We start from the raw sequence: 16827 nt of genomic DNA, 5'->3' as shown, positions 1-16827 counted from the left end.
TAATACAAGCTGCCTTTCCTCATGTTATTCCCCTCACTGAAAACGTCTCTTCCTTTCATCCACATCTAACCAAACTATGTCACTGAACATGGAACTTAAACAGCTACGTGGTGAAGTTATCCCTGACACACCAGTCTGATCTCACTTCCCTTTTCTGATCTAGAAGAGAATTTATAGTCCGTACCACAGATTTTAGCAATTCCTAGCACATAAAAGTAGATGTAAGGATTTCATGAGTTAATACAGGAAAAATGCTTAAAACAGTGCCTGGTACGTGGTGGTTCTAAGTGTTTGCTTTATCTGTTGCTGCTATTACTATTTCCTAATTATATTTTTCTCTAATCAAATCATGTTGCTCACAACTCTTTTTAGTGCAATGCTGGGCATATCAGTGCTAAAAACACTTGTTGATGTATAAAACACTAAGGTCTAACCTTATTTATCACATAGATCTCTCTGGAGCATCTGCTTATCTTCTTTCCTATTCTGTGTAAAGGAAGATAAAATGATAAAAATACAGGGTCTCAACCCTCAAGTTGCTGACAATTGGTCAAAGAATTTTTCACTTCCTTCTGGCAAAATGTTTCTGAGGACTTAACATCTGTCAATACTGTGCTAAAAATGGGGAAAAAAGATAAAGGAGACATAGCTCTTGCCTGTAAGAAGCTCACTGTCTAGTTGGGCAAAACCCAATTCCATAGGAAGTGAAAAAAAAGGGGGTTCAGAAAAATTTCACACGAGTCCCGAAGGAAGATGTTTTGGTTCTATTACCGAATAACAAATTAACCCAAACCATAGCAGCTTCAAACAAATTTTATCAGATTCAGGAGGGGCTTAGCTAGGTGGTTCTGGTTCAGGGTCTCTTATGAAGTTGCAGTCAAGCTGTTGGCTGGGGCTGGAGGCATCTCAAGGAGGCCCAAGGATTTGCCTCTAAGTTCACTCACACAGTTGTTGGCAGGCTTTGGTTCCTTGTCAGCTGTTAGATTTCACTTCCTTGGCACATAGGCTTCTCTACAGGCTGCCTGAGTGTCCTATGACATGGCAGCTGGCTTCCCTTGGAGTGATTCAAGAGAATATGCAAGAGGAAGAAGTCTCAATGCCTCTTATGACCTAGTCTCAGAGTCACGGTCACTTCTTATTCTATTTACTAGAAGAAAGTCACAAAGTTCATCGTGCACTCAGAAGGAGGTGAATTAAGTAGTTCCACTTCTTGAAGAATAAAATATCAAAGATTTTGTGGACATTTTTTTTTTTTTTTGGCTGCGCCGCATGGCCCGCGGGATCTTAGTACACCTACCAGGGATCGAACCCACGCCCTCGGCAGTGAGGGTGTGGAGTCCTAACTACTGGACCAATAGGGGATTCCCTTGCGGACATATTTTTAAAACCAGCATAGGAGACTATGCTGGTTTAAGACATTTTGGGGGAAGGAGGAGGTCACTCAAAGCAGAGGGGAGAAAACTGCAAGGTTTGAAGTATGAAGCAGCACCGAGTATTAGGCTAGAACCCCAAGTAGTACCTAAGGTTACAAAGGTAGGAAGGTGCTATAACATGAAGGGCTTTCTACCTCACGGAAAGGAGTTTGCACTTTTATCCTGTAGTGGATGAGGCATCATTACAAAGATTTTATGCAGCGGGTGGAGTGGGCGGGGGTCTCCTAAGATGTGTACTGTAAAATCTGGTGGTAGTCTTGAAGACTGGAGAGACATAAAACTTAATGAAGAGAGACCAGTTTTTAAAAAAAATCTCTTTCAAAGTTCAGATGAGAGATTATGAGGGAATGATTACGAGAATGGTTGAAGGAATGGAGATGTAGGGGAGGATCCTAGAAGTATTCAGAACGCAAAACAAGAAATGGTAATTAGTTGTGGGGCATGGGAATAAGAAAGGATAAAAGATATCAGGCTTGGCAACTGAGTATATGATACTATTTCCCCAAATTATCCACTTTTTTCTTTAAAGATAAAGGTAGAATTTTGATCAGTATAAAAATTTATTCTATGAAAATTTTAAAAAAACTATGAAATAGATATAATGAAACAAAAATAACTGCAACAGTTACTTCTGCAGTTTTGAATAACTTGCACATATCCTGTTAGACCTTTGTGACACAAACTTTTTCACAAAATTGGAATTATATTTTAAACCTTTCCCTTTGTACTTAATATATCATGTCAATAAAACTTCTTCCACATCATTTTTAATGGCTGAATATTGTTCTGTTGTATGGATGTAGCGTGATTTATTTAACCAGTATCCTAATAAACAATGCAATAACGAACACTCTTGTAATGAAATTGTTACACATATCCTTATTTCCTATGATACATTTCTAGAAGATGAATTGCAGGGTCAAATGTATATGCTCAAGGCTTTTGATACATATTGCCAAACTGCATACTAGAAATGTGCCAATTTTATACTCTGAGCAGTATAAGAAGCCCTGTTTCCTTGAACCCTCGCCAGTATTATCAAGACATAAATCACCTGTTAAAATAATACCTGAGGGCTTCACTGGTGGTGCAGTGGTTGAGAATCTGCTTGCCAATGCAGGGGACACAGGTTCGAGCCCCGGTCTGGGAAGATCCCACATGCCGCGGAGCAACTAGGCCCGTGAGCCACAATTACTGAGCCTGAGCGTCTGGAGCCTGTGTTCCACAACAAGAGAGGCCGTGATAATGAGAGGCCCGCGCACTGCGATGAAGAGTGGCCCCCACTTGCCGCAACTAGAGAAAGCCCTCGCACAGAAACGAAGACCCAACACAGCCATAAATTAATTAATTAATTAATTAAAAAAAAAAATACCTGAAGACCAAATTAATGTTTAACATGTTAGGTCACTCATAAGTTGGACTTACTATTAAACTTTTATAACATTACCATTCAAAGTTTAAGAGTCTTACGTATATTTTAGGTATATTTTAGGTGAAGAATCTGAGGTCCAGTAAGTTACATAATCACTCCCTCTACGTAGTGGGAGTTTCTGCCCTAGGTATTATTTTGCAGTGCTTTTTGATTTGCCAGTTTGCTTCATCAATTAAGCTTTTTTTCTGTAATAACCTTCTTATTATATATACCAGAAAAAGGTATACATCTTCATCATCAAGGGCTGGAAGTTAGGCATATACCATTAGTTTAGCACTATTTCTCCTAGCTGATTTCCTACCTTGGATTTTATACATTACGTATTTAAGGAAAACTTAAGACATTTATTTTTAAAAAGTCTACCTAATCTTGGATAAGGATCTATTTCATTCATTCAATGGTTAATTTATTCACTGTCTCATTCATTCGACAGTACTTATCTAATGTGTACTATGTGTGGGGATAAAGCAGTGAACAAAAGAGATGTAGTCTCTGCTCCCATGGAACTTTCATTTTTAGTAGGGAAACAATCAACAATAAAGAAGATAATGGGGCTTCCCTGGTGGCGCAGTGGTTGAGAATCTGCCTGCTAATGCAGGGGACACGGGTTCGAGCCCTGGTCTGGGAAGATCCCACATGCCACGGAGCAGCTGGGCCCGTGAGCCACAATTGCTGAGCCTGCGCGTCTGGAGCCCGTGCCCTGCAGTGGGAGGGGCCGCGATAGAGAAAGGCCCGCGCACCGCGATGAAGGGCGGTCCCCGCACCGCGATGAAGAGTGGCCCCCGCTTGCCGCAACTGGAGAAAGCCCTCGCACGAACCGAAGACCCAACACAGCCAAAAATAAATAAATAAATAAATAAATAAGAAAATCCTTTAAAAAAAAAAAAAAACACAGTTTAGAAGATAATGATACAATTACAAATGCTATTCAGAAAACAGAGGGTCATGTAAGAGAGAGTAAATGGGAAAAGGAGCTACTTTAGATATGGTTGCCAGGGAAGGCTAGTCAGAAATGATATCTGAATTAAGAACTGAAGGATGAGAATGAGTTAGCCATACAGACAGAGAGAAAGCACATCCCAGGCAGAAAAAAAATTGGAGTGCAAAGGTCCTGAGATGGAGTATCAGTTAAGTTCAATTGAGAATAAGATGGCCAAAAATAGTGGCTTTAGCAAGACAGAAGTTTACATTTTCCTCACACCAAAATCTGTATGTTGGAGTGCGGGGCTGATATGGTACTCTAGAAAGGTCAAGGACCCATGTTTTCACCAGGTTGAGGTTCTGCCACCCCTAGGATGGGGGAGCTTGCATATGACCCAAATTGGCAGCTAGAGTCCCAGGCCATCACATCTATATTCCAGGGTGCAGGATATAAGAAGAAAAGCAGCAAAGGACTGAAGGTGTGCACCAGCTATCTTTTAAGGATGGTTCTGGAAGGGAGCCACATATCTGCTTATAACCCATTGGCCAGAACTACCACATGGCTACAGGGAGGCTAGAAAATACAGCCTTTATTCTGGACAGCCATATGACCATGTCTATTACTATGAAAAAAATGGAGAAATTTTAGGGGACAACTAACAGTCGTTGTTTGCTACAGACTGGAAAAAGCTTGGTACATGACAGAAACAGAAAGGAGGCAATGAGAAGGGTGAGAGTACGATGAGGTTGGAGAGGCAGGCAGGAGTCAGATTACGCAGTTTTAAAGGCCATGGTAAGGAAACTGGATTTTATTCTATTTCAAGGAAACCACTGCAGGCTTTTAAACAAGTAACATAACCTCATCAAGTTTTTTAAATGATCACCCTGGCTGGTATGGAGAGAATGGTTTAAAAGGGGTGCAGGGAAAAGTGGAAGCAGAGATGGTATGGATATTGCTATGCAAGTGATGATGGTGGCTTGGACAGGGTGGTAGTATCAGAGGTGATGAGAAGTGGTTGAATGCAGAATAAACACAAGGAAGAGCTGATGGCACTGGCTGATGAATTGGACCGAGAATGTGAGGAATCACAGAAGATTCCTACTTTTTTGCCTGAGCAAGTGAGTGAACTGTTGGCAGTACTGTTTACGGAAATCAGGAAGACTACAGGAAGACAATTTGGATTCAAATGTTCTGTTTCAGCATATGCTAATTTTGAGATGCCTCTTTTTTATTCCTTGGCATGGTAAGATTTTCAGGATTGTCTATACCTTTTAAAAAATGGGAGGCCTCCCTTTTCTAAAACTAGTTATATACAAAGTCATTCTTCCTTTAATAAGGAATTTTTTTCTCAATCTAAATCGGTAATTTTTCTATAAGATGCATCTTACATTTCAAAAACACACAAAATACATACTCATTATGGCCTATTTTTCAAGTAAGACAATCTATCAAAGTGAATAGTTTAAAGAAAAAATTCACAACGTACCAAATGGGCAAATTTTATCAATATTAGCAATAAAGACGAACTTTTAGATACAATAGGACAATATTAAAAATGTACTACTTAGAGTGCTTATTAGAAAGCCATAAATATAAGAACTGTTGGTTTATTTAATACCTAGAAGCTACCTCTAAGGTAGGTATTAAACAAATTTCGCAAACTTATGAAAGATTGGGCACCACTAATAGAACAACTTTAAACTTGTTCTCAACAAGGCTTAAAGTAAATTTATCCTAAACAAATAGCGTTCTCAAGAAAACAATAGTATCAGTGTATTTTTCCCCCAACACTGCTATGCTACACATTTACCATGAAAATGTTTGCTGCTCTATCTTTTCCAGTAAAATACCCAAGGGAACAAAACCCTCAAATTAGACCTGTCTCCTTTTGGAAGTGATTTCTCCAATTTTACCAAAGTTTATACTATTTAAAACTTGTGGGACTTCCCTGGCAGTCCAGTGGTTAAGACTCCGCGCTCCCAATGCAAGGGGCACAGGTTCGATCCCTGGTCAGGGAACTAGACCCCACATGCCATGTGGTGTGGCCAAAAAATAAAAAAATAAAATAAAATTCACAGAATTGGGTGTTGAGAGACCCGAGGCACCATTAAAAAACAAACAACAAAAAAAAAACACCCCCAAAAAACTTGTGCTCTGAGTAAACATGGGGATGATAAAAATAAGGGTCGGGCTTCCCTGGTGGCGCAGTGGTTGAGAATCTGCCTGCCAATGCAGGGGACACAGGTTCGAGCCCTGGTCTGGGAAGATCCCACATGCCGCGGAGCAACTAGGCCCGTGAGCCACAACTACTGAGCCTGCGCGTCTGGAGCCTGTGCTCCGCAACAAGAGAGGCCGCGATAGTGAGAGGCCCGCGCACCGCGATGAAGAGTGGCCCCCGCTCGCCACAACTAGAGAAAGCCCTCGCACAGAAACGAAGACCCAACACAGCCATAAATAAATAAATAAATAAATAAATAGAAAATAAGGGTCATCTTTTGGCTTTAACAAAGTCCTATGCTCTATATAAGTCAAACTAATAGATTAGAATGGTAAGTAATACTTGATGTCATTATATACATAGACGCACACCCCACTTTTATCATTTTGTCTTACAATTCCAAATATTAATAGTTAAACTGTCAAGTTATTAATAGCTAGATTAAAATGCTCAATAATACACAGATATATGTATTAATATACCTATATGTATGACATATACTTAGAGATATAGTCAATATTTTAACACACCATCTTACATAGTAGAAGAGAAAGCTGAAGAGGCAGGAAGGAACTGTTGGGGGAAGGGGAAGAAAAAGGGAAGGAAGAACATAAAGTGTTGCTCCTCCTTGAAATTTCCTGAAGTAAAAAACCACAATGAAGCAGAATGTTTAATGAAATGAATAACCAGGCAAAACATTTTCTACTGGCTACATCAGCCAATTTATCAAAATACCTTGTACTCTGTAAACACAACAGTCACCTATTATTTTATAGTATGCTTATTTTCCTTGCTATTTATGACTGACAGATGCCTCTTGCCCTTCAGTGATAAATTTTAAATTGAATCACAGTAAATTTTTGGAAAAAAAGGATGATTTTATAAAAGAAACAAAACAAGGGAAGTAGACATTTTATTTACTCCAAATGAATTGTACTTTACAGTAGTGAATTCTATTACTCAAGTAGAAAGGAATTAACAATTTTCATTTTATGAAACTACACAATTCCTAAACACGCTTGCAGAGGCTCTTTTTAGGTCCAAAAATGTCAAGTAAAAAGGGAAGAGTTGATCAATACACAAAGGAATAGAGAGAGATTTATTATTTCAAAGAAAATAAAATTAATTTCACTTTGAGTGACAATTATTTTTCTGGGAAGCAGAGACTTCACTCTCCTTAAGTTTCCCCCAAAGCCACCGTAATTTCAAACGGTCCTGGTGACAGCGCAGTCACTCCAGCTTACGTGGGGACTGGGGAGTAGGAGCGAGAAAAGTGCTATAAATCTAACTCAGCAAAGCTCACCCAACAGTATTTTAAAAACCTGCTCCCCAATATGCTCCCTCCCGACAAGTTAAAAAACAACAACAACAAAAAAGGAAGGGGGGTGAGTAGAAAATACCAAGGGTTTTCGACTGAGGGGAACTCACTTCTCAAGAGTTGATGGTGACGTGCTGCCGGTCCCTGGAAGTGCGTGAACAAGCACCGGAGGTTTCGGGGGCTGAGGGAAGAAAAGAGGACAGCGATCAGATCAGTTTCAGGTGGCGGGAGCGAGGTGGGGCCGGGACGAGGCGGACGTGGAGGGGGGCGGGGTGTCCGACACGAACACAAACACAAACACGTTCCGCGTCCCCGGGGAGGGCGGACCGACGCCACCTCACCATTCCCCGCCCCTGGAGCCCGCGGTCCTCCTCGGACCTAGGGCCCGTGGTCCTTGCGAAGCAACCCGGCCCCAGGGGAGCCGTAGCGGCCGCAGAGGCCCTGCTCCCTGTAACGACTGCGGAGAAGCTACGAGCCTCCCCGCGAGTCGGTGAGAGAGACGGTGGAGGCCGCGGGGAGGAAGGTGAAGGAGTGAAGCGCTCCTCCCCAACCCCCCTCGAACGCGCGGGAAGCAGTCTACCCACCCCCAACTCTGTCCCGTCGGCAATCGCCGCTCCCACCTTCCGCCGCCGCCTCGAGGGAAGTCGGAACGACGGGGGTCACGGCGGGGGTCAGAGGGTAAAGGTCTTGCTCCCAGCAGCCTCCGCGGTGGATACGTCGCCATCTTGGATCCGCGGGACAAGAAAATTCATGCGGTGAGTTTTTGGCAAATTTTCGGAAGTCTGGCAGTGGGGCGCGCGGCGGGGGCGGCGGATTCGGGGCCCCCGCAAGGCGGGGGAATGCCTCGGGGCCGGGCCGGTCGCGCCCGGAGTCCGCGGGCAGCGTCCCGGCCCGCCGCTTCCCGTTGCTTTTGTCTCGGCTCCAATCGAGAGAGGGAGAGCAGAGCGGGCGGGGAGGGGGGGTGGTGGCGGTGGAGGGAGGGAGGGAGGGGGTGTGTATGGGGAGGGTGGTGGACGGGACGTAAAGCGTCGCTGTAGTCGGGTCGCTGCAGCGGCAGTTCTGGATCCTAGGCCCGGTCCCTTCAGCTGGCGCTGGGGCTTCCCTCAGATTCCTTTCCCCCGGGCTCCCTCCAGCGCGGAGGAGCCTCCGCCGCGCTGCTTCCTGGGGAAGAAGAGAAGGCGGCAGCGGCGGTGGCCAAGGACCCCGGGCCCGCTTTAGACGGCGCTGTCGCCTTCCTGGCAGCTGCCGCGGTCTCTGGCTCTTCACATTCTCTCAGTACACGCACATCATCTGCAACTTATGTGTGTTTCTGTGTATGTACATGTAAAAGGTGGGGGACACTGGACTGGCTAACGGGCCTCAGGAGCTGCCAGGCCCTTGGGTACCGAAGGCTATGGGTGGTGGAAGAGAAAGAGTGCAACTGGGATGCTTCCTCTGCTTCCGTACCCGGGGGGTGAAGCTTCCGTGGTCTGGTAGAGACTGAGTCCGGAGAATCTTGCGGCGGCGGAGGAACCCGAGGCGCCTCAGTCTGTGAAGTTGCAAGCCCTAGGTTTCTACTTCCGCCGGGGCCTCTCCACCTTTTGCTGTCTTGGGTCTAACTTAAAAGTTTCGCGGAACAAGTGACTGGGGTTAAAAGAGGCGCTCCTAGTTCTTAGTTTAGCCTCTGTGGTCCGTATAGGAGAGACAGCCTCTAACTCTTGGTAACTGTGGGCCTTAGCGAATACGAGTTTTTTCCTTTTATGAGAACATTTCCAAGGTCTTAGAATTTGCGTTTATTCCAGGCACTGTGGGTATGATATTACAACTACAAAAGTCTTACATACGGGTACCACACTCTTGGAAGGAACCTAAACATCAGCTTCCTTCGAATCCTAGGAGATGCCTTCACTTTTCAACATCCAGAAGACCGAATGCAACACATTTTGTTTCAAAACTCTTGGTCAAAGAATCCTACTCCTTTCTTAATCTTCTGGACGGTTTCTAATAATTAAGTACAGTGATATCAACCCTTAGATTCTTGGCGAAATGGTAGGAAGTACCTAGTTAGAATCTGTTCATGAGGGAGGCCATGCTTGAATTTAGAGTTCAAAGTTGAACAGATTTTCTGTCATGCTTGATTTTAGGAATTTCTAGACCTCTAGAATCATAAGTGCAGCGTTATTTGCCTCTTAACACAACATAAGTGGAAGTAATAAAGTAGGGGGTGGGGCTTAGAAATTTGAAAATATCTCTTTACATACCGGGTATATGTTGTTGTTTGGGAATACTTGGTATATTTGACAAGTTATTTCCCAAACGCCAGTGAAGACATCTCTTTTGCAATTTTGGAAGATAACTTTATCCCAGATTTAAAGGGTTGCTTAAGAATCACAGTGGACTGAAATGGCTAAATGGCTACATTAAGGTGGTTTGATGTGTACATTCAGATCTCTTTTCATTGAAATACTTCTTAATGGACCAAGATGTTTAGTTAACTTTGTATGTTGAACTCCGCTTCAGTTTGTAGTTCTCTTGTAATATTAAATCTAAAGGAAAAATACAAGGTACATGTAAAAAAAAGACAAAAGTTCTCCACTTCTTTCTTGACTTTGTAAGATCCTCATTTAATTTTAAAAAGGTTCTTTACTCTCATTTTTTTTCCCTGAGGGCTTGAATTGCAGTGACTTCTGTGATTACTTTGTATTGTGTTTTAGATAGGAATTGAGAAACTTTCACATTTTTTGGCATTCTAATTAATGTAAGCATCATTTGTTGGCAGAACCCTTTTATTCTAAGTATACTGTATAGCGATATCTGTAGCCTAATCTGATACTCTTGGGGAATTAGAATTGCCTGTACATTTAACCAAGCAAGAAATACAACCTTTTAAAGATTTTTAGTTTCTACAATACTTTAGTTTTAAAGTAAATTTATATGGCAGAAAAATGAAGACAAAATGCATGAGTGAGTGATTTATATTCCCTTCCATTTCAAAGTACTACTTGATCTTGGAAAATAAACCTCAGAATGATATTCCTCCCCAAGAGAACTAGTTACCTGTGTTTTTACTTAATAACCTTGGATATTTAATTTACTTTTTGATTTTTCATAGGTACTTCACAGTTAGTTATCTGAAAATTTTCTTTGTTCAAAAGTAAATAAATATTTAGATTTATGAGTAGATTTCATTAGAAGTGCTTCTAACCCAGTTGTTTTGGTTCTTATCTCTTCAGCAGATACTGGTATTAAAAGTATTTGTATTTTGAAAGACCTTTACAGAATTTTTTGTAACCTGTGGGAAGTTATAGTTTTACCCTTTTTACACACAAATATGCTTCATAAGATTTTCTAATAATACAGAAAAATAAAGAAAAGGTATGCTTCACACCTAAATATGAAATAATGATTAGACATTACTAGATTGGTAAAAATAAGTTAACTATTCTTTGCTCTTTAAAAAGCAGTGTTAAACAGTATTTTTTTAATTGTCAACATTTTTAACTGTAGGAAGTTCATTTGTGATGATTACATATTTAAAGGCAAACTTTCCATGTGCTTGCTTAATAGGCATTTGAGGACAATTTATGCAAACAGTGATACAATCTTCAGAAAAGATACTACTTAACAAGATTTTGTTACCTAGACTTCTAGTGGATTTTGTAGCACAAAGAAGCCAAAGAAACCAAGGTACCAGGTAGGGCAGTTTTAGAGGCAGAGTTAATCTGAGTTGCACTGTAATGTTTGAATAGAATTACATGCATTATTGGTATCACAATATTGATATCAAAGGATCTAGTGCTGTGACAGGAATCATTCTGGTTGATGATACATGTGATTGTTCTTCCTTGCTATGGATGATTTCTACCCATGATACTTAGAGGAGTTGAATTTCATTGTGACTTTTACTAGGTATTTTTGGAAAGATCTATACTAAAATTGGTGTCTGTTGTAGAACGTCTACCTTCGAAAACAAATAGAATGAACACTAGGGTTTTAAGGTTTTAAAATTACTTTGTAATTTTTACCTTGGTTTTGTGCGTTGAACTTTTCCTTCTTCAACTTAAATACTATATATATATATATATTTTTTTTCTTGTTGCTTTAGTTTTTCTGTTTGACATCCTTTTTTAAACTCTTAAAATTCCTCTCATGACAAGTCATGCTGATATGGCTTGTTTATTTATTTACTTTGTCTATACTATTAGAAATGACTTGGAAAAAAGAATTCCTAATATTTTTTTCCTGATATCTTGTTCTCTGAAATACAGATGATAATCTCTTGGTATTATCACTTGGGGGTATGCTACATTGGAAAAAAGAATTGGAAAAAAGAATTCCTAATATTTTTTTCCTGATATCTTGTTCTCTGAAATACAGATGATAATCTCTTGGTATTATCACTTGGGGGTATGCTACATTATGCATTAATAAAATGGTTTACAATGTTTATTTTTTGTTAAGGCCACATAGCTTATATAATCATGAAATGCAAAATGAATTATCTAAGAGGAAAAAAACATAATTTTCCTTTTCTGGACACACTTTAATATTTTGTATATGTTTACACCAGGGACCTAAGTCTATTTAGATATAGCTAGATATTTTGGACATACCTGCCACTTACCCTGAAAGTTTTCCCTTTTTTTGCTTTCATGCATATGTTTTTATGCGGGGCTTGGAGGGGATGGTGGTGGTATTTTTAGTATCACTTCTCTGTTGTTTGACAAATTTCTTATCGTTCAAAACTACTCTGGTGTCACTTTCTTAAAGAAACCTTTCCTGATTTCCCAAATCCTTCTGCTGTACTGCTTTTATTGTTCAAATTTCTATTATTGAATGTGTCACATGGTATTGTAATTTACTGTCCATCCCCACCGTCCACCTTAACCTCCACTGGATTGTAAGCACCTGAGAGGTAGGGCTTTGTCTTATTTATATTTACATTTCTGGTACCTTCTAACTGCGTAATACTTAGTAGGTTATCAATAAATATGCAGTAAACTGAAATGGTGCCAAATTGTCATTTGACAGTGCTGTCATGTGTTGTTTCCCAATCCACTGGTCGGAAACAACAGATTGGAAAAGGGTATGGGAAGAAGGGCATCCTGCATTCCTTTACTTCCTTGAATCATTTCTTACACTTCTGCTTCTTAATTACCTATGGGAAACTAGATAACCAGCTTCTTAGAAAAATGTGTGTGGAGTGAGTACAGGACTGAGGGAAGGATGTAAGTAACAAAGTGTTTCTGGCAGTGTTTAGGTCTATATTTCTTGCTGTATTTTGTATGGCTAAGGTCATTGGTTGAAGGAGATACTTTGTGTTTACCCCATAATATATTTACAGTTGTTTAACCGTGAGCTTCTATTAGATTTGGGCTCTTTGACGTTAGATTCTATGTCCTCCCCCTTGGCCGCCACCTTTTTACTCCCAGTGCTTGACCTAGTGCCTAGTACAAAGTAGGAGTTCTCTAGTTTTTGAATACCATTCTCCTTATGAAAACTGGCTGAGATGATTTAATGTATTTTTATTGGCTGTCCAAATTTCCAAAAGCTCTACAAACTGACTTTTTAAAAAAGCAAGTGTGAAGGCAAATTCCAACTGAAATTGGTAGCCTAATCATGGTCTATCTGTGTTAACCTGATTTTCTGTTTTGATGCAGAAATATTAATGTATTTGATGGCAAGTGCTGTCTAGGCCACCCTGGGAGGTGTTAGGTCATACATAATATATATGCTATCTTAACTTTCTAAAATCTGATAAATTACAATTCTGGGACATACGTGGCCTTTAAGGGTTTGAATAAGAGATTGTGCACCAGTTTTGTGTCCCTTTTTTGAACTGTAGAAATCAAAACAGTAAATGATATACAGAATTGCATTTAGTGGAGATGCTAACATTTTTTTTAAATGAATTTATTTATTTATGGCTGCGTTGGGTCTTCGTTGCTGCTCTATTTGCAGTGGGGGGGGCGGGGGGGAGGGCTACTCTTCGTTGCAGTGCTCCAGCTTCTATTTGTTCTCTGCCTTTGCTTCTCTTTGTTGTGGTGCATGGGCTCTAGGTGCGCGGGCTTCAGTAGTTGTGGCTCGCGGGCTCTAGAGCGCAGGCTCAGTAGCTCTGGCACAAGGGCTTAGTTGCTCCGTGGCATGTGGGAGCTTCCCGGACCAGGGATCAAACCTGTGTCCCCTGCATTGGCAGGCGGATTCTTAACCACTGCGCCACCAGGGAAGTCCCAAGATGCTAAACATTTGACTTAAGATCTTAGAAATGTCTCATTTGCCTACGTATTTTTCATTGACTTTTTTTTTTTTTCATTGACTTTTTAATGACTAAAAGCTACTGAAGATACGGAGAGTATATTATTTTAAAAGAGTTTGTTCTGGTACTGGGAACATCAGTTTTTTCTCTGCTTTTAGTGGATTGAAAGGTCTCTCCTTATGTGAAAGTAGATGAGAATGCACTCACAGTACATATTTACTTTGCCAAGGAATGATAAAATAAGCAAGAGGAAATTTTGTGTTCTGGCACTTTAGGTAACAGTGAGTAAGTACACTTGCATTTTTTCAAACTTATTGATATACCATTTTTCCATTTATATACTTGGATGTTGAAACATTACTCCATCTTGTATCAGCATCTGGACAAAATGTAATGACAGATTATGTAATACAATGTGTTTCCGAGAGGAACATTTGGTTTTGTGTCATATCTGGCAGGAATGTGTTTTTGTGTTACTTTTTACATTGTAAATTACGATGCTTATTCTTCATGCAAATTTTGTACTTAATTTTCTCTTTGTAAAAGAGTCTTTCATAGATTGGTAAAATAATAATATTCAGTAAGTTTACCATGCCATTCAAAGGACCTCATTCCTTTTGACTTAATTTTACTACTTAACACGTACCTAAAAAGTGCTTTACAGCCTGCAGAGCACTTCCATATTACACCATCATAATTTTATGTGGCTGTCATTTTGATGTTAAGATTTAAAATAAGGTTAAATTTTAACATTAACATAAAGATAGAACAATCAAACTGTTTTGATTAGTATGAAAATTAGTAAATGGGAATTTTGAAGGCCATTTTATCCTTAGATTGGACTCAGCATCTAGTGTCTTTCTCACTTAATTTAATGCTACTCTATAGGGAAAATCCTGATTTATCAAATTAAGTAGATGTAAGTAGAAGATTTGTTTTTGTTTTTAATTGATCATCCTGCAGATTCAGGATCATTTAATTAAATTAATATGGAAATTTGAAAGAGAAGTATTAGGAAATTTGTGTTTCAAGCTTGACTTTCTGGGAGAATGCAACAGCTGCTCACATTTTTAAAAATGATAAACATATTCATCAAGAAACACCAAAACTTTTAGTAATAATCCTGTGTTATAGTGAGAGTAAGTAATAATATTATATTACAGATACTACATTTTACACATTTACTTATCGCACAATTATATTTTGAGGTCATGTGCTAACTTTGTCTTGATTTAGTAGTGCATGGAATAGTGCTTTTGGGGTGTCGTTTTTATAATTTTATGTGAGTGAGTATGTCTGGCCTTAGATTAGAAAAAATTCAGAGCTATAGAAACTAATCTATGCACACTTAAGAGAAATTGTACATATATTCATAGACATGTCAGGCTAAACTTTGAGGTCTATAGCAAAACTATTTAACCTGATGGAAGAGATAGCAGTCTCCAAATTTTAAATTTGATATATGATGCACTTTTGTGTTATGTATGATTGTGAATCACACATCTAAAATAGATATGTATGTATAAAACAATTATATATAGTCCAGTGCTTCAGGGAATTTGACCTCTGACTGCTATTAAGATGTTTCAGAGCATAGTTTGAAAGTGAAGACTTTTTCTTCTCTCTGCAGATGCGAAGTTCATAGAACTTGCTTGTTTTTCAGTAGACACTTTCAACTAAGTCCTTTAATAATTTGAGTGTTTATTTTATTCTAGACATTGCTGTAAGTGCTGGATATATATGATGGTGAACAAGGCAAGTTTCCGCCTTCATGGAGCTAACGTCTTAGGGGGGAGACAGATAATAAACAAGTAGACACAATTTCAGAGGGTGGCAACTGTGATGAAGAAAATAAAGGGGGATACGGGTACAGCAATTGGTTAGGGATGGAAGGAGGAGACTATTTAAGTAGAGTGATGAGGGCAAGACCTCTCTGGAGGTGGCTTTTGAGCAGAAACTGAGAAAGGAGAAAGCCATGCAAAAATCTGGATCAATGTTTTTCCAGGCAGAAAGAATAGAAGACCCTGAGATGGAGTCAAGTTTTTCATGTTTGATGAAAACAGGAATTTCATCAGTAGTTACTTACTTAGTGCTTTCTGCATAAATAGGGGTAAACTCTAAAGGGAAAAAGATAAAGAGATGATTAAGATGTAAATCTGTGTCTTTCAACTGCTGAAAATGTTGTGATGGACCCAGTAATTTATAATACATTTTACGAAGAACTATAGGGAGGAGGAATTATTTTTCATTTAAGAGGCCATGATGTTTTCTGGATCAGGTTGGGGGGGTATCTCTATATTAGTGGAAAATTACAAAGGAGAGTAAACTTAAAACTTTCTTTGTGTTTGCATAGAATTATCAAAAACTCTAAAAGATTTTGTTTTTGCAATATTTTAGATAGATTTTTCTAAGAAATTAATCAGTAATGATTTTCATGTTTACTTAGATTTCCTTGTACAGTTCAATAAATATTACTATGTGCCATACACTGTTAGAGATGCAGTGAATAATTCTTGAAGTTCACTTTTTGTGGTGCATGTTATGGGTACATGCTAGAGTAGAGCAACCTTGTTTGAGGGAGTTTAAAGAGTTGGTTTCAGGTCAGTGATGTTTGAACTAGGTTCTGAAGGGTGATTTGGAGTTCACTTAGGTAGGGGAGGATACGGAATCAGCATTGCAAATACAAAAAGTCTGGAAGACTAGGCTGGATTTAGAGAAGAATGGCGCAGAAATCTCCTATCGTTCTTGATGCAGTTCTGCAACCTCATGAGAAGTTGACTGAGGGAATGAATTTGCCATAGTGTGAGAGACTTTTTTTTACATGATGAGGAATAATTAACCAATTTATTTTTGACAACGCGAGTGAAAATCAGATTTGTGCTTCAGGAGGAAATTTTAGATTCCACAGACGATTTATGATTAAATTTACAAGCTTGATGCTTTAGTGTATTTCTAAAGTTTTTGAAGGATTTTTTTTTCTCTCTGTTAGACAAATTATAGAGTTATTCTGTATTCATGTTGGCAGGATTTTTTAATTACTAAGAACTTTGAAATTCTGTAGTTTGTTATCTTCCAGAGAACTTGTTATACATATAAACCAATGCCCATAATGAAAAGTTTCATATTAATGGATGGAATTTGTTATGTAAGTTTTAGGGCAGGCAGAGTTTGAATGTTGTTATTTGACATTGTTTGCAGGCATGAGATTTAACATTACTTCAGTAAATTAGAGTAATACCAAAAAAATCTAAATTAGCAATATAATCATT

General features: G+C 39.3%; 1 protein-coding gene across 7 annotated transcripts in view; it reads left to right on the top strand.

Moving 5' to 3' along the window:
* The first annotated feature begins 7944 nt into the window (after positions 1–7944).
* The window catches only part of CNOT2 (CCR4-NOT transcription complex subunit 2), a 113595-nt gene continuing 104712 nt past the window's right edge, over positions 7945–16827 (top strand). For 2 of the 7 annotated variants that reach the window (XM_057556432.1, XM_057556431.1), the window contains exon 1: positions 7945–8078. In XM_057556432.1, the coding sequence (XP_057412415.1) occupies positions 8074–8078 (5 nt within the window). In that variant the 5' untranslated portion in view covers positions 7945–8073. Of the gene's footprint in view, positions 8079–10869; positions 10997–16827 lie in introns of those variants that run through there. The other 5 variants (XM_057556433.1, XM_057556434.1, XM_057556439.1 and 2 more) reach the window with 5 other exon arrangements.

Source organism: Balaenoptera acutorostrata, chromosome 11, assembly GCF_949987535.1.
Source record: "Balaenoptera acutorostrata chromosome 11, mBalAcu1.1, whole genome shotgun sequence".
NCBI classification, from domain to species: domain Eukaryota; kingdom Metazoa; phylum Chordata; class Mammalia; order Artiodactyla; family Balaenopteridae; genus Balaenoptera; species Balaenoptera acutorostrata.
The sequence above is the reverse complement of the archived record's forward strand: the minus strand, read 5'-3'. Positions and strand labels throughout refer to the sequence as shown.